General features: G+C 43.6%; 1 protein-coding gene across 3 annotated transcripts in view; it reads left to right on the plus strand.

The window, feature by feature from the left end:
- Nucleotides 1-641: 641 nt before the first annotated feature.
- DIS3L2 (DIS3 like 3'-5' exoribonuclease 2) overlaps nt 642-18188 on the plus strand; it is a 280283-nt gene continuing 262736 nt past the window's right edge. For 2 of the 3 annotated variants that reach the window (XM_077826263.1, XM_077826264.1), the window contains exons 1-2: nt 642-716; nt 3583-4821. In XM_077826263.1, coding sequence (XP_077682389.1) covers nt 4113-4821 — 709 coding nt within the window. In that variant the 5' untranslated portion in view covers nt 642-716; nt 3583-4112. The remainder of the gene's footprint in view (nt 717-3582; nt 4822-18188) is intronic. The other variant, XM_077826265.1, reaches the window with a different exon arrangement.

Below are 18188 nucleotides of genomic sequence, written 5' to 3' on the forward strand. Positions count from 1 at the left end.
GGGTGGGGAGGAGGGGAGTGTGTGGCGATGCGTTTGGGGTGGGGAGGAGGGGAGTGTGTGTGGAAGAGGGTGGGGAGTGTGTGGCGATGGGGTTGGAGTGGGGAGGAGGGGAGTGTGTGTGGAAGAGGGCGGGGAGTGTTTGGCGATGGGTTTGGGGTGGGGAGGAGGGGAGTGTGTGTGGAAGAGGGCGGGGAGTGTTTGGCGATGGGTTTGGGGTGGGGAGGAGGGGAGTGTGTGTGGAAGAGGGCGGGGAGTGTGTGGGGAGATGGGGATGGGGGTGGGGAGGAGGGGAGTGTGTGTGGAAGGGGGTGGGGAGTATGTGGGGAGATGGGGGTGGGGAAAGGGGGTGCGGGGAAGCATCACTAACTGCCCTGCAAGCTGGGTGACTATGACTCCCCCCACTGAAACCCCCCAGATTTGGGTGGGAGGTAAGGACCCCTCCCCCACACTTGGGAGGGGTGAGGGCCCCACTGAGCTCCTGGGCGACTCCTACAGGTAGAGGATAAGCATGACCCCATTCATGGGGGTGGGAGGGGCTGAGTGGCTCCTCCCTCCCCCCCATCCAAGAAGACAGGGGTTTGCTTCGCGCGCGAGGCTTTCTGGCCCCTGCTGCGGCCCGTAGGCGACCTCTGCCCCGGAAGGAGAGAGGGAGGCGCTCGGCTCAGCTGGGACATTTAAACGGCACGGAGCGGCGCGGCGGGGGAGCGGCCCGGCCGGTGAGTGAGGGGGCCGGCGGGACCCCAGGCCCAGCCGCCGCCCCTGTGGGGGCTCCCCCGGGGTCAGCTGCAGCCCCCCGCCGCTGCTGGTTCCGGCCCGCTGAAGCTCGGGCGTTGCGCCGGGCGCGCTGGGCTCCAGGCCCCGGCCCCGGCCCCGGCCCCTAGCGGAGAGCGGGCGGCTCCGAGCGGGGCCGCCTCTTCCCTGCCGCTCCGAGCTGGGACGGGCCCCCGGCCCGGCTTGCGGGCCGAGACGATTCGGAAGCTGGGGAACGGGTCTCGTTTTTCTCGCCATCCCCTCACCCCAGTAACGCCTGGCCGAGGCTGAGCTAGTCGCACCTTTACGGGCCTCGACCTATGCCCTGCGCCCGGCTGGCACGGCGCAGCGTGTGCCGCTGTCCCCCAGCGTGTGGCCATCACAAAGACTCTGGTTGTTCAACGCCTTGGCCTGCGACGCGTGTTGCTCCAGCCTGCTCTCATGGGTGGATCTAGTTTCCCCTTGTAAGCAGGGGCAGATGCAATGAGCTCCCTGTTTCCGAGATTAAATTTGATCAAGGAATTATCTTGTTGGGTTCCCTTTAACCCGCTGCTACTTAAAGTATCACTTGCTTTTTCTGTTGCCTTCCAACTTGGGATCTCAAAGCACTTTCCACTCATTGCTGCCCCGCATGAGGTGTTGGTATCCCTGCTTTACTGGCAAGATATAGAAGTTAAGGGATTGGTCCACAGCCACTTAGCCAGCCCAGTTATGAAATCTAGAGATGAAACTAAAGAGCTTCAATCTTTAACGCCCAGTATTTTGTTGTAATTAGTGTGTTGCATTGCTGAAAATATGCAATGCACATTTTTAACCCTTTACTGATGCTATTGTAAGAATCTTGTGTTCATAAGTTGATGCAATAATGTTGAAGGCCAGTAGTGGTACACATCCCATTATTTTAAAATAACCCATGCAACTTTCATACTGCATTCTGACTGGTAGGTGTATTAAGTTTGGAACTTCCTTCCCTGGCTGTTGGGAGAAGTGGAGGAATCTTCCCACCTGCCTTCTGCAAAATGTTTCTTTTTTCACTTCTCCCTCCTGGCTGCTGGAACTGGGGATGCTCTCGACCCCCTTTTGCCCACCTCTAACTGCATCTCACTCAGGGGAGGTCTGAGTCTCTGCTACTACTCATAGGCAAGGACAGGAGAAAACTGCACTGATGAGGAATTATAACATCTTAAGGAACTCTTAAGATTTGTCACTAATTCTTGCAGTGTAGACCAGTGGTTCTCAAACTTTTGTATTGGTGACCCCTTTCAAACAGCAAGCCTCTGAGTGTGACCCCCCCCTTATAAATTAATTTTTTTTTTTATATTTAGCACTATTGTAAATGCTGGAGGTGAAGTGGGGTTTGGGGTGGAGGCTGACAGTTCATGACCCCCATGTAATAACCTCGTGATCCCCTGAGGCCCCAATTTGAGAACCAATGGTGTAGACCTACCTTTTTGAGGGTTTTTATAATAACTCTGGTGGTAAGATAATCTTGCAGTCAAGTAGAAAAGCCTACCTATGCCAGGGTAAATGGAAAATTTTAGGAAGAGATGCAAAATTGCACAGGGAATTTTTCCTGTTTATGCAGGGATTTATTTTCACTTTGTATTGCATTGTGAAGACTACTCACATACTTGCTCAATTTCTTCAGTAAATCAAGTTGCAATGTATACTCTTACTCCGAAAGGGCAAAAGTCAGCACACTGTGGAGAAACGTAGTTCCACAAACCTCAGTTTCTGTTGGGCACCCTGTGCCTAAGCAGTGCTGTAGGTGCCGGCAGCTTGCAGAAAGAAGAAAAAGCCAACATGCCTATTCTCATTGTAACTACTACAGTGGGGAAGAGGATGGGCAACTGAGAGGAAAAGTTACAGTATGCATCCGATGAAGTGAGCTGTAGCTCACGAAAGCTTATGCTCAAATAAATTGGTTAGTCTCTAAGGTGCCACAGTATGGAGGGGAGAGAGGGAACCCATTTTCCCCAGTGGAAGCTTTGTGCCAAGGAAGTCCTGCTCTGGGGAACACCTACGCAGAGTCCTAGACTGTGGAAAGAGGTGTGGGAAAAAGTTTATAAAGACAGTGTTCCTGACTTCATCTGTTTGTTTCTTAGATTCCAGTATTTGCCAATTTTAGCATCCAAGTGGTCCCAGCTAGGCTGTCAAATTCACACCTCAGCAAATGAATAGTTCAGGTGAGGTCACATGTTTGTGGCTGCTATAGCTTGATTTGGAACAGTTAAATACCATGTCAAGTTGTGAGAAATTTGGAGCGAGAGAAAAAATAGTAGTTTTTAAAGCTTTTTCTGGAACGCTGCAGAATGCAGCAAACACTGTGGAGATGCTCCAGTATTGGGCTCCATTATATTGTTTACTGCTTTGAACTTTGCCTTTGGGCATTCTACCAATTAATGGTTTTACCATGTCTCTGCCTATAGCTTTGTTGAGTAATAGCTTGGTGAAACATACTTGACTCTGTTTCAGTTCTGCTGCTCAGAAGCTAGAGCAGCTGAAATGAGAGTAAAAGATACTTGATCCTTATACACTTCACCCTGCTGCCATCAAAGCGGAGGTAGTAATGTCTTCTAGAGAAATTAGTCATGGTGAAAACAACAAGCTTATCTACCTTGTACACCAAAAACTGATGAGCCTTTGCAAGATGTTCAGTTATACTAGTGAGTTCACTATATGCCTATTGTATTGAAAGTACATTTATATATGGAAAGAGACACTGGAGTGGACAGTCTTAGAATCTGACACAAAGCCCTCATGTAGTGTGGCTTCAAAGGCCTACCTGTTGTCAGTCACAGTAGAAAATAAGAAACTATTTTTTGCTTACAGGAAACAAAGTGACGAGATATGTCCTTGTTGTTGAAGCATCTAAACAATTCAGTAAGGATGCAGTTATTTTTGGAGAGACTGACATGGACATGATCAAATTTTACTTCTGATACATCTAATTTGGTACATCTGATACGTCCATCGGTTGCTGCCCTAATTTGCCAAGATTTGTCAGAGGCAAGGAAGAGAGGATTAAAGGAATCATTCAGAATTGGAACGTAATCATTTGGTCCAAGTCTCTTATTTTGGATGGATTATAGCCGGATGTGGTCTGCAGACCATAGTTTGATCACTCCTGGATTACTGATAGTAATTTAATATAGTGTAGCTTCTGATATGGTAATACTACAGTAAAATCTGAACTATTCATCACCTTGGAATTTTTTAAAGATCAAGAAATCCTCGTTCAATAAACTTTTTCACATCTTTGCTAATGTAATCAGTTCTTTGATCCTTTGTTTTGAGACAATAACCCTTCCCCCCCCTGTGTTTGTTTACAACACGTTAAAGTCTGGGCATATTACTGGAATATGGATCACCTGGGATTTGTGAAAGGTGCTTCTTCCCAAATTACCAAAGATGGACTAAGCAAGCCTGCTCTGCCCCAGAAGAATGCTTATGCCAGGCTTGTGCAAAAGCACCATAGCGGTAGATTCCGATCCTATTTAAATCACATTGCACAGAAGATACAGCTAGAAGAGAGCAGCCTCAATGACACCAATTCGGATGTAGAACCCTCTGTGAAGAGAGGTATGATGAGAGAAGCTCTGGCAAGAAATGGCTTGAATGCACATAGCTATTCACCAATCCAAACATCTCAGTTGGAACAGCCTGCATTTGTAGGATTTGAGAAACTGAATGAAAATAAAAGCCAAGTCTTTGCTAACAGACGGCCTCATGAAAGAGATCCCAGCATCGGTCGAGAAGGAAACCGTGAAGCAGAGGAAGATTGTTACGTAAAACAGCCTGGACTGGCAACTGACTTGTTAAAAGTGAGTGATGCCTTGGGTGGGAGAGTAACATTGAACAGTCTGAGGCAAGGCACTTCTCTGCAGAAATCTTCTGGGTCTGAAGAAAAGGACGAAGAGGAGGTATGGAAGAACAAACATAAGAAAAGGAACAAGTGTCCTGCCAACCGGGACAGAGCAGATGAATACTTGACTGCTGAGCAGTTTAGTATGGATTTGCCTGCAGCAAATGCCAGGAAAACCAGTCACTTGTCTTCTGGTCAAATTCAAGGTGAGCTGTTCACTGGTTTAAGCTGCTAACAAGCTGTGTGAATGGGGCATCCGTTAATGTAAAATTTTAGGGGCATTGAAAATGACATTTGTTAATAGGTTTGAGTGGTGTCACATGAGTTACGATTAATCAGCCTCTCTTGCTCCCATTGAAGTTTTCTGGTTTTGACGTTGACACAAAGGGAGAAGGCTTGCGCCCAGCAGTAGTACAGTGGATGCATCTCTTAAACTATTGCGTATTGAAAATAGCGCAGGAAAAAATCTGCCTCTGTGTTAGGTTTAAAAAAAATCTCTTGACCACTAGCCCAATGTCAGGCCTTTTTGGTTTAACCCATCTACACCAAGAGGTTAGATTTTTTTTCTTGTGCATAGTATTTATGGTGAAACATTTGGATACTTGTGCTAAGGGGCAGTCTGCTGCTGGTGATGATAAACGTCACTACATTAAGTTTACTGTAATAAACCGAGAAGAGCTATCAACTTTACAGTTTGGTAAGTGGGAGTCATGCTTATCACAGCTCACAGTAGAAATCTAATAAATATTTAACATTTGCAAATCTAAACCACATCACTGAACCAGGGTAAATAATATCTGTTTACACTGACTCCCATAATTGAGAAGCTGGGCCCACAGATTCTGTGCCTGGGCTGGTTATCTTTCATGAATTTTGCAAAGATGACTCATATGATTGTGCAAACTGTGCTTAATAGGTCTAGTTCTCTAACAAATACTTACAATTAAGTGCACCATTGGTTGGATGAAATATTTTGGCATGAGTTACAGAAAACACTTTTGTTTTTATTGCATCAATCTATTCTAACAGAGCAATTTTCTATTGTATTCTACTTTTTCAGTGAACTGGCAGCTTTTGAAAAAACTTGGATGTTTACTTCAGGAGCTTCAAGTTGTTAGTAGTATAGACCATTTCACGCTAGCAGAGGTAGCAGTTCTGCCATGCTGCAAAATACCTAATAATTCCTTGGTATGAGATGCTCTCTATGGCAGGGTTTCCAGACACACTGATTTTTTGCTTCAAAACTAAGATTTAAAAACCAACTTATTTTAAAAATTTGCACCCTAGTCACAACCATTCTTGCTCTCTTGCAAAGCAAACCGGCCATTAAGGGACCTCTGTCTTTGAACCCCAGTGAAATGGGAAGAGTTTGTTAGGTACATTCGTCTGTTCCATACTTCGTAGTGTTTATACAGTTACCTGACTTCTACTTCACTCTGACCTGAGGCCCATGCTAAAACGACAAAACCTCTTTCTAGAACAGGTCTCTCCCACCTAGCTAAGTTTAAGCATGGTCTGATTGGAGAGCTGCCTCAGATAACTTCCTGTATAAGCAAAGTTTCAACAGGCATCTGCTCCCCATATTCCCCATCACACCCAAAGACAGACAGACAGCCTCCCTTGAGACTCTGTTAGAGCAACAGGATTGTCTCTTGGGCTGAGATAAGCAAAAGGATTTGTGTTCCAGGTTGTCACTGAGTCATGTGCAACATGTTTTGTTTAGAGATTATACAGCAATCTACCCCATAATGTACAACAATAACAAATGGTTCTCATAGTTTTTACTCTTTTTCTCTTTGCAAAGGATCACTGTCATAACAAAAAACAACAAAAGGGCAGTTTTAAAAATAATATTGTGGGGCTTGTGTACATGGTGTATTCCATTGCACTAGGGGGGTGTAAATTCTAATGCACACTAGCATACTGTGCACTAACTGGCCTGTCGGGATCCTGCTGGTATGCACTAGGAGTTCCCTAGTGAGTGTTAATGTCCTCCTGTTTCAAACAGGACTACAATAATTTGCACCATCAGGCTCCATGCGGGCCGGTTAGAGTGCCGCACACTAGACCTGACACCCCTCTAGGGTGGATTAACCTACTACATAGAAAAGCCCTTAGATTTTATGTTCTTTCTATTTCAATAAATTTACTTTTCAAGTTATGTAGTTTATTTTTCACAGATTACTGCACTAGCATAATGAAACTACATTGGTCTGTGAATCCCCAGTTTCCTTTTGTTAAGTATCAGAGGGGTAGCTGTGTTAGTCTGTATCCACAAATACAACAAGGAGTCCGGTGGCACCTTAAAGACTAACAGATTTATTTGGGCATAAGCTTTTGTGGGTAAAAAACCCACTTCAGATGCATGGAGTGAAAATTACAGATGCAGGCATAAATATACTGGCACATGAAGAGAAGGGAGTTAATTTACAAGGGAAGAATCAGTGTTGACATGACCAATTCAGTGAGGGTGGATGTTGTCCACCCCCAGTAATTGAGGAGGAGGTGTCAATACCAAGAGAGGGAAAATTGCTTTTGTAGTGAGCCAGCCACTTTTCCTTTTGTTGTTTTTTATGAACTAGTGTATCTGGGATTCCGAGGCTGCAGGAGAATATAATCTTACCCCTAAGCCTTTTCCCCTCCAACCAAACCCTGTTTTACATGGAGACTAAAGAAATCTATAGATATTTGCAGTAAATCTTGTTAAGTCTTCAGGTGGTTTAAAAGAAACTCCTTGCTGGAGCATCCAGGGGTTTAAGTACTTGATGATTTCCCTTTTTTTTTTTTTTTTTTTATTCATGGTAGTTGCAAGAAACAGATTTATTGCAAGTATAGCCATTAACACTCTGGAGGCCAAATTTTTCAACATTGGGTAATTAGTTAGTCTTTTAAATCCATATTTAGGCACCTAAGCAGACGAGGTATGATTTTCGAAAATGGTGAGCTCCTGCGGACTTCCGTAGGAGCTGGGCAGTTGTGTGAAACCACTGAAAATCAGTTCTTTATTTAGGAGCCTAAATGTAAGTACCCAGGTTAGAAAATTTAGGCCTTAAAGTTAGTAGACCTCAAAGGCAATATGTGGCTTCCCCAACTGGAAGAGGTTACTGTTGAGCAAATAAGTTCCCAACGATTGTGGTGTAATCTTGTGGAAGGCTGATGTCACAAGAAGGGTGCAGGTGACTCCAGGCATGGCAGTGCACCAAGCATTCCTGCGTGATATGGAAATGGATTCTTGCAAAAAGATATACATCATGGGAAACCTCCTTTCCATTGCTGCTGTGTATTTTAACACTCTTGTTGAAGTGAAATGAAGAGTATGCAACATGCAGCCTTTTCTGTTTACCAGAATTCACAGCTACCAGATCATGGTATCCGATTAACTTTCCCTCACTTCAAAGCTCATCTTTTCCTAATGTTCTTGGTGGTGGGCCTATCAGTTTGTGAGACCAGGTGTCTGGTTTGATCACTGTGTAAATCAGAGCTTCTGAAACTGTGGTCCATGAAGCTACTTCTGTAATTATGGTGAAGCATATGGTAAAGCAGTGATGTTGCTTCACAAATATTAATTCAGTTCAGGATGCTTTAGTTTTTCCAGAGGTGCTTATACAAACTGATTTTAAAATTGCGCATCATTCTCCAACTTACGTGGCTGCTTCATATCCTCTTTTGTTAGTCGTTTCTTCAGCACAAACTCAGGCAGGATCAAATTTGCAGCTCACCCTAAAATTGAAGGAGCTGTAAACATGTGGGAGGCCAGATGGAACTTCATCATGAACTGGAGTCTGAAGGCAATGAAGGGGATTCACTGCTAGCAAAAAGAAAGCCTTTTAGCTAGAGAAAAGAAAACAGCTAAGATATAAAATGGATAAAGGTTACTAAACAGTCTTTTCACTGCACTAAAGCTGAGTTTATCTTTATCTTGTCTCATATATTATCTGTGTTACCTTTTCAATTAACCCTGCATTGCAGATGTCTCAGTAAAGGTGTGGGATTGTCTCCAAGAGGTTCTGTGGGCCACATTATAGAAGCTGCTTGAGCTCAGCTAGTTTAAATCCAGTAAGTGGCTTTATTTTTTATGATGCTGTCTTCAGAGCTCTGTACTGTGAGATTCCATGCCTTACTATATGGGGATGGAACTCATTTCAAAGCAAGGAGGTGTTCAGAAAGTGTGAACATACTGTGACCGAAACCCCCCTGGGAACTGCCAGCTGATGTGCTGGGACTACCTTTCAGCCTATTTTCCCTAGCAGCTTGGGACTTCAGAACCCTGCCTGGTTGTGCCAGACACGCTTGCCTGTTACAACCACAGCCCCAGGTCTGAACCACGTCCCTCAAAAGCTGCAGGCTTAACTGAAAACAGCTTAAGAAGTGTTCCTGTCTCCAACACTCAGATTTCCAGCTCCCAATGGGTCCAAACCCCAAATAAATCCTTTTTACCCTGTATAAAGCTTATACAGGGTAAACTCATGAATCGTTGGCTCTCTGAAACATTGATAGAGAGATATGCACAGCTTTTTGCCCCCCCCCCACCCCCAGATATTAATACATGCTGTGGGTTAATTAATAAGTAAAAAGTGCTTTTTATTAAATACAAAAAGTAGGATTTAAGTGGTTCCAAGTAATAACAGAAAGAACAAAGTAAATTACCAAACAAAATAAAATAAAACATGCAAGTTTATGCTTAATACAGTAAGAAAGTGATTACCGATGAAATCTCACCCTTAAAGATGTTCCAGTAGCTTCTTTCTAGCCTCCTTCTAGTCTGGGTCCAGCAATCACTCACACTGTCCTTTGTTCCAGTCTCTTTCAGATATCCTTTGGGGGTGGAGAGGTTATCTCTTGAGCCAGCTGAAGACCAAATGGAGGGGTCTCCCAGGGGCTTAAATAGACTTTCTCTTGTGGGTGGGGACCCCCCCTCCTCTCTCCTATCCAGAATCCAGCTCCAAGATGGAGTTTTGGAGTCACATGGGCAAGTTACATGTTCATGAATGGTTTCAGAGTAACAGCCGTATTAGTCTGTATTCGCAAAAAGAAAAGGAGTACTTGTGGCACCTTAGAGACTAACCAATTTATTTGAGCATGAGCTTTCGTGAGCTATAGCTCACTTCATCGGATGCATACTGTGGAAACTGCAGCAGACTTTATATATACACAGAGAATATGAAACAATACCTCCTCCCACCTCACTGTCCTGCTGGTAATAGCTTACCTAAAGTGATCAACAGGTTAGGCCATTTCCAGCACAAATCCAGGTTTTCTCACCCTCCACCCCCCCACACAAATTCACTCTCCTGCTGGTGATAGCCCATCCAAAGTGACAACTCTTTACACAATGTGCATGATAATCAAGTTAGGCCATTTCCTGCACAAATCCAGGTTCTCTCACTCCCTCACCCCCCTCCAAAAACCCACCCCCATACACACACAAACTCACTCTCCTGCTGGTAATAGCTCATCCAAACTGACCACTCTCCAAGTTTAAATCCAAGTTAAACCAGAACATCTGGGGGGTGGGGGGGTAGGAAAAAACAAGAGGAAATAGGCTACCTTGCATACTGACTTAGCCACTCCCAGTCTCTATTTAAGCCTAAATTAATAGTATCCAATTTGCAAATGAATTCCAATTCAGCAGTTTCTCGCTGGAGTCTGGATTTGAAGTTTTTTTGTTTTAAGATAGCGACCTTCATGTCTGTGATTGCGTGACCAGAGAGATTGAAGTGTTCTCCGACTGGTTTATGAATGTTATAATTCTTGACATCTGATTTGTGTCCATTTATTCTTTTACGTAGAGACTGTCCAGTTTGACCAATGTACATGGCAGAGGGGCATTGCTGGCACATGATGGCATAAATCACATTGGTGGATGTGCAGGTGAACGAGCCTCTGATAGTGTGGCTATCAACAACGCTTCCTCAGCTCTCATCCCCTAATGCCCCTACTCTACTTGCGCTACATTGATGACATCTTCATCATCTGGACCCATGGAAAAGAAGCCCTTGAGGAATTCCACCATGATTTCAACAATTTCCATCCCACCATCAACCTCAGCCTGGACCAGTCCACACAAGAGATCTACTTCCTGGACACTACGGTGCTAATAAGCGATGGTCTCACAAACACCACACTATACTGGAAACCTACTGATCACTATGCTTACCTACATGCCTCCAGCTTTCACCCAGACCACACCACACGATCCATTGTCTACAGCCAAGCTCTACAATACAACCACATTTTCTCCAACCCCTCAGACAGAGACAAACACCTACAAGATCTCTATCAAGCGTTCTTACAACTACAATACCCACCTGCTGAAGTGAAGTAACAGATTGACAGAGCCAGAAGAGTACCCAGAAGTCACCTACTACAGGACAGGCCCAACAAAGAAAATAACAGAACGCCATTAGCCGTCACCTTCAGCCCCCAACTAAAACCTCTCCAACGCATTATCAAGGATCTACAACCTATCCTGAAGGACGACCCATCACTCTCACAGATCTTGGGAGACAGGCCAGTCCTTGCTTACAGACGGCCCCCCAACCTGAAGCGAATACTCACCAGCAACCACACAACAGAACCACTAACCCAGGAACCTATCCTTGCAACAAAGCCCATTGCCAACTGTGTCCACATATCTATTCAGGAGACACCATCATAGGGCCTAATCACATCAACCACACTATCAGAGGCTCGTTCACCTGCACATCCACCAATGTGATATATGCCATCATGTGCCAGCAATGCCCCTCTGCCATGTACATTGGTCAAACTGGACAGTCCCTACGTAAAAGAATAAATGGACACAAATCAGACGTCAAGAATTATAACATTCTGTTGGAGAATACTTCAGTCTCTTTGGTCACTTGATTTCTGACCTAAAAGTGACAATTCTTCAACAAAAAAACTTCAAAAACAGACTCCAATAAGAGACTGCTGAATTGGAATTAATTTGCAAACTGGATACAATTAACTTAGGCTTGAATAAGGACTGGGAGTGGATGGGTCATTACACAAAGTAAAACTATTTCCCCGTGTTTATTTCCCCCCCCCACACACTGTTCCTCGCACATTCTTGTCAACTCCTGGAAATGGCCCACCGTGATTATCACTACAAAAGGTCCCCCCCCAGCCCCGCTCTCCTGCTGGTAATAGCTCACCTTACCTGATCACTCTTGTTACAGTGTGTATGGTAACACCCATTGTTTCATGTTCTTTGTGTGTATAAATCTCCCCACTGTATTTTCCACTGAATGCATCCAATGAAGTGGGCTGTAGCTCACGAAAGCTTATGCTCGAATAAATCTTTTAGTCTCTAAGGTGCCACAAGTCCTCCTTTTGTTTTTGCGGATACAGACTAACACGGCTGCTACTCTGAAACCTTTTTATTGCCATCCTTAGCAGTATACAACATAATGAATGACATGGAAAATGTGACTTCGGAAATCCTGTTTATTCTCCCACAATTCAAGTTCAAGGTAACGTAATGAAATTGAAAGGTAGCACATTTAATACTTGATTGAAGGAAGCACTGTTTTACGTGATTCAGGGTTAACATGTGGAACTCATGGTCACAAAACATCAAGGTTGAGACCTTAGCCGGCTTCAGAACCGGCTATGGATAATGAGACCATCCACAGTTTCAGTTGAAAGGATTAGAAGAAATAATCCAAAACCTTGGGAAGGAAGAAAGTAAACCATCATGTTTCATGGCATAAACTAATATTTAAATGAGTGATTAGGAGAATATGGGATATGGGCAGGTTGTTACATAACAGGACACTTGGTTCTTATAACTTCCTCCAGCATGGATAAAAAATTGATTTTTTTTTAACTAAAAAGATCATTTTTTTTATTTTAAATTGGATTTTTTTTAGAATGTAAGAACATAAGAATGGCCATACTGGGTCAGACCAATGGTCCGGCTAGCCCATTGTCCTGTCTTCTCACAGTGGCCAATGCCAGGTGCTTCAAAGGGAATGAATGGATCATGGCAGTCATCAAATGATTCATTCCCTGTCGTCCACTCCCAGCTTCTCACAGTCAGAGGCTTAGGACACCCACAGCATGGGTTTGTATCCCTGACCATTTCACCATAGCTGTTGATGGCCTATCCTCCATGAATTTATTTAATTATTTTTCGGATCCAGTTATAGTTTTGGCCTTCACAACATCCCGTGCCAACAAGTTCTACAGGTTGACTGTGCGTTGTGTGAAGACGTACTTCCTTTTGTTTGTTTTAAACCTGCTGCCTATTCATTTAATTGTGTGACCCCTGATTCTTGTGTTTTGTAAAGGAATAAATAACACTTTCTCCACATATTCGCTTTCTCCACACCATTCATGATTTTATAGATCTCTATCATATTCCCCCCCCTCAGTCATCTCTTTTCCAAGACGAATAGTCCTGGTCTTTTTAATCTCTCCTCATATGGAAGCTGTTCCATACCCTTAATCATTTTTGTTGCCCTTTTCTGTACTTTTCCCATTTCTCATATATCTGTTTTGAGATGAGGTGACCAGAGCTGCACGCAGTATTCAAGGTGCGGGCATACTATAGGTTTATATAGAGGCATTATAACATTTACTGACTTATTATCTATCCCTTTCGAAATGGTTCCTAACATTCTGTTAGCTTGTTTGACTACTGCTGCACGTTGAGTGGATGTTTTCAGAGAACTATCCGCAGTGACTCCAAGATCTTTCTTGAGTGGTAACAGCTAATTTAGAGCCCATCAATTTGTATGTATAGTTGTGCATTACTTTGCATTTATCAACAATGAATTTCATCTGCCATTTTGTTGCCCATTTACCTAGTTTTGTGAGATTGCTTTGTAACTCTTCGCAGTCAACTTTGGACTTAACTATCTTGAGTAATTTTGTACCATCTGCAAACTTTACCATCTCATTATTTACCCATTTGTCCAGATCATTTATGAATGTGTTGAGCAGCATTGCTCCCAATACAGATCCCTGGGGAACTTCCGTTGTTTACCTCTCTCCATTCTGAAAACTTTATTCTTACCCTTTTCCTCCGGTCTTTTAACCAGTTACTGATCCATAAGAGGACCCTCCCTCTTGTCCCATGACTGCTTAGTTTGCGTAAGAATCTTTGGTGAAGGACCTTGTCAGAGGCTTTCTGAAAGTCCAAGTACACTGTATCCACTGGATCACCCTTGTCCACATGTTTGTTGATCTCCTCAAAGAATTATAATAGACTTTTGAGGCATAACTTCCCTTTACTATATATCTGATAAGTCTGTTCTTTACTATGGTTTCATCCAATTTGCCTGGTACTGAAATTAGGTTCACCAGCCGGTAATAGCCAGGATTGCCTCTGGGGCCTTTTAAAAAAAAATTGGCATCACATTAGCTCTCCTCCAGTCATCTGGTACAGAAGCTGATTTAAATGATGGGTTACATACCACAGTTAGTAGTTCTGCAGTTTCATACTTGAGTTCCTTCAGAACTCTTGGGTGAATACCATCTGGTCCTGTTGCCTTAGTACGGCTTAATGTATCAGGTTGTTCAAAACCTCCTTTATTGACACCAGTCAGAGGCATAATCTAAAAAGAAAAGGAGTACTTGTGGCACCTTAGAGACTAACCAATTTATTTGAGCAAATAAATTGGTTAGTCTCTAAGGTGCCACAAGTACTCCTTTTCTTTTTGCGAATACAGACTAACACGGCTGTTACTCTGAAACCAATCTAAAAAGAATGGCTCACGTGTGGGAATCCCCCTCACATCCTCTGCAGTGAAGAACAGTGCAAAGAATTCATTTAGCTTCTCCACAAAGGCGTTGTCTTCCTTGAGTGCTCCTTTAGCACCTCAATTGTCCCGTGGCCCCACTGATTGGCAATACTTAAATACTTCCTGCTTCTGGAATACTTAAAAACATTTTTTGCTGTTAGTTTTTGTGTCTTTTGTTAGCTGCTCTTCATACTCTTTTTTTGGTTTGCCTAATTATACTTTTACACTAGACTTGACAGAGATTATACTTCTTTCTATTTTAATTTAAATTATATATAGGTTTATTTTTTTAAAAGTAAGCCTATTTAAAATTGTCAACTTATGTTAAGCCATACATTTATTATCTGTTAAAATCATCTAAATTAAATACTAAGCAGTACATGTTTGCTGCCACATTTTAAAGAAAGTTCCACCTGTTCAGTGGTTTGTTGCTGGCAAAGCACCTGGACCCAGAGTTTGCTGAGGTGTGATACCCAAGTTTTTGTCAGTAATAGCCTCTTCTGTAGGTAAAGAGAGAATATTTTCTTCATTTCAGTTTATTCAACTAGTCCAATTCAGTGACTAGTTTGTTCAGAGTTAAAAAACCCAACTGGGCATTGAAAAAAGCAGGAAACTTGTGTTCCTCCTCTAATCTTTATATAAAAACTAAGTGTGGGAGGATGAGATCTACCAGTTCGAAAGTCCTGAAGGACATGGTGAACAGAAACAATACTTTGGGTTCACTAACTTCAAATAACATATTCTTTGTGTAATCATTCAGTTTTAAACACAAAACATGTTTTGATAAACATTTTTTCTTACGTATCCAAGCACATTTGAAGTAGTTTTATTTAACAAAAAAAAATTAAATGATGATTTTGTGCATTTTAAAATGAATTTGAATTTCTGTCCAAATAGAGCTTGACACAAATCACAAGTAAAAAATTAATCATCCTCATCTGACAGTGCACAGTGCCTTCACAGATCTACACTCTCCTTCCCTCTTCCATACTAGCCTGGAGGTTTAAAAGATGCCTCAAGTGAGAGAGGGTTTGAAGGGTGGTTGGAGGCTGGTATGCCCTTGGTGCTAGAAGGCTGAAACAGAGTGGATTGAACGTTTTCTCTAACAGCTAATGATTTAAAATGGATTCCATTGTTGCAGGGTTGGGAAGAGAATCGCACAGCATGGTTCTGTAGAGGCAATGTCGTGAAGGAGAACAAAACTTACTTTGGCAAGTAGCCTCCTGGGGCTTGTCTTCACTGAGAAATCTGATTGCGTTTAAACATGATTGTGAGGAGTTGAGCTAGCTGGGACAATGTTGACCATGGTGTTGAATTCCTGAGTCTTGGGTAACCGTAATGGATGAGTGTGGACATGGACAAGCCATAGTCGGTGTCATGTCAGCTCTCTTGACTCCTCAATCCTGTTTAAATAGAAAAAGATTTCCTAGTCCAGATAAACCCTTTGTGTGACTTTCCCAGCGGATCTATTGTTTATCTGTGTCCTTTGACATTTATTTGCCCAGCCCGTGAAATTTACTGGTATTGTTTATGTCACGGAGTGTGGGGGAGTCCAGGCCCTGCACCCCTCTTCCTGGGATTCACTGAGACTCTCAGCCAGCCAGTAAAACAGAAGGTTTATTGGACAACAGGAACACAGTCCCAAACAGAGCTTGTGGGTACACCCAGGACCCCTCAGTCAAGTCCTTCTGGGGGAGCAGGGAGCTTAGACCCCAGCCCTGGGGTTCCCTGTGTTCCTCCACCCAGCCCCAAACTGAAACTAAACCCACGCAGCAGGTTCCCTGCTGCAGCCTCCGTCCACATTCCTGGGCAGAGGTGTCACCTCCCCTTCCCCCTCCTGGCTCAGGTGACAGGCTCTCAGGTCTCCCATCCCCAGGGCACATTCCCAGGTCAACACTCCCCCCTCCCTGCTGAGTCACATCGTAACAGTTTAACACCTTTATTTTCAGGAGGCAGTAGATCTAGATGAAGGTGCTATTTCAGTTGTAGCTTTTGGATGATGGCTCTACATTTTCCAGACAGAAGACAATTTTGGGGCTATTTATTGTGGCGTTAGAAGGTGCAGGAGGGGTGGTAGGCTTGGAACACCCCTGGCAGACAGCTTTCCTGGATGAGTAATGGAGGCAGTCAAATAATGCACGTCCTGGTGAGGTGGGAAATTTCAGTTTTTTGCCTCTATTTCCAGATACTGTTGTAGCTTTCATATTGCTTGTGTCCCTCATAAGGGAGCTCTGCTAAAAAAAAGAGCCACAAATTCATATGAACTCTGCTTTTCTGTCAGGGTGCGCTTCTTTAAGATAACTTTAAAAAGCCTGCTAGTTCTTATGTGACGGATATCAGCAGTTCAGAAATGCTGTTGTCTCTCTGTTATCTACCTGGCATCAGTAAATATGAGCATGTAACCTAGTGGAGGCTGCAGAGTCTGTTCAGTAGAATGGAGAATGCCAGTTGCTGTGGAAATCTTGTAAGTGCAAATAATCTTCTTCTCTAGATCCAATTTATTATTCTACAGATGACGTTAATCTCTGTAATAAGATATGGGAAAGGGGGGAAAGTGGATTTACGCTATAGTCCTGTCTGAGGCACAGATGAGAAATAGGAAGCTCCTTTCTAATGGTTTAGAAATGAAACATAAATTTCTATGCTGCTCTTGATAGGAGAATGTTGCATTCCTGAGTCTTGTGCAATCGTAATGTTTTTGGCTAACATCAACTGTAGTATCAGTGTTAATGTTTAGGACATGCTCTTTTGGGGAGATTAGATCCTGCTCTTGCAGGGGTTATTGTGGTATGTGATTTAATAACTCTCTTCTGTTTCAGAGTAACAGCCGTGTTAGTCTGTATTCGCAAAAAGAAAAGGAGTACTTGTGGCACCTTAGAGACTAACCAATTTATTTGAGCATGAGCTTTCGTGAGCTACAGCTCAGAAGTGAGCTGTAGCTCACGAAAGCTCATGCTCAAATAAATTGGTTAGTCTCTAAGGTGCCACAAGTACTCCTTTTCTCTTCTGTTTCTGTTACCAGAGTCTCATGTACTCTGTGGCACAATGGGACCAAATTCTGTGGCAGCAGCCCCTAAATTCCACAGTCATATTAATTTATTCTGTTGCCATGAAGTAGTTTTGTTGGCACTCCTGCTGCTCCCACACAAATACCCACAGCTATGGCTCATTGTTGAAAATACTCATTTATGTAAACTCGGGTCATTGTTCAGCCGTGATTATTTGTGTGTGTGTGTGTGTTTTCTCTAGGCTCCCAAGCACCATTTCCAAAATTTTGGCTCCCATAATGTTGTCCAGGTGACCCAGATGAGAACCTCCTTCTTCCCATGAGTACTACGGAAGAGAGGAAACTTAGAGCTGGCTTCAGTAGCTTAACTCCCGACTGCTACGCTGTTCTCCAGCCTGCCTAGCTCACCAGCCTACACCTGTCTCCCTTGCTCCGTTTCTGCAAGCTGGACTCCAGCTCTTATTCCCCTGATCCCCTGCTGCCTGGCTCCATACACCAGTGCAGGGACCGTGCACTGTAATCTTGTTAACTCCTTCCCGTGGGGAGCTCTTCAGAGCCAGCAACAGTTTCAGGCAGGTTCCGGGCAGTGGGATGGAAAACAAAATGTTGGGTGCCTAGTTGTAGAAAAATAGTGAATTCTGTCTGGCAGAAATGCTGCATTTCATGACATCTTGGACAAATGCCATATTATGCAGCCAGAGAACCTCTGGGTCCATATGAGATGCATTGGGCAGTTCACGCTGCTCAGAGCTATTGTTTCAGGCTGTCTGCAGATGCAGGGAGGCAACACTTCATTCAGTTCACATTTGTGAGTCCC

The sequence above is a fragment of the Eretmochelys imbricata genome, chromosome 9, assembly GCF_965152235.1.
Source record: "Eretmochelys imbricata isolate rEreImb1 chromosome 9, rEreImb1.hap1, whole genome shotgun sequence".
NCBI lineage: Eukaryota > Metazoa > Chordata > Testudines > Cheloniidae > Eretmochelys > Eretmochelys imbricata.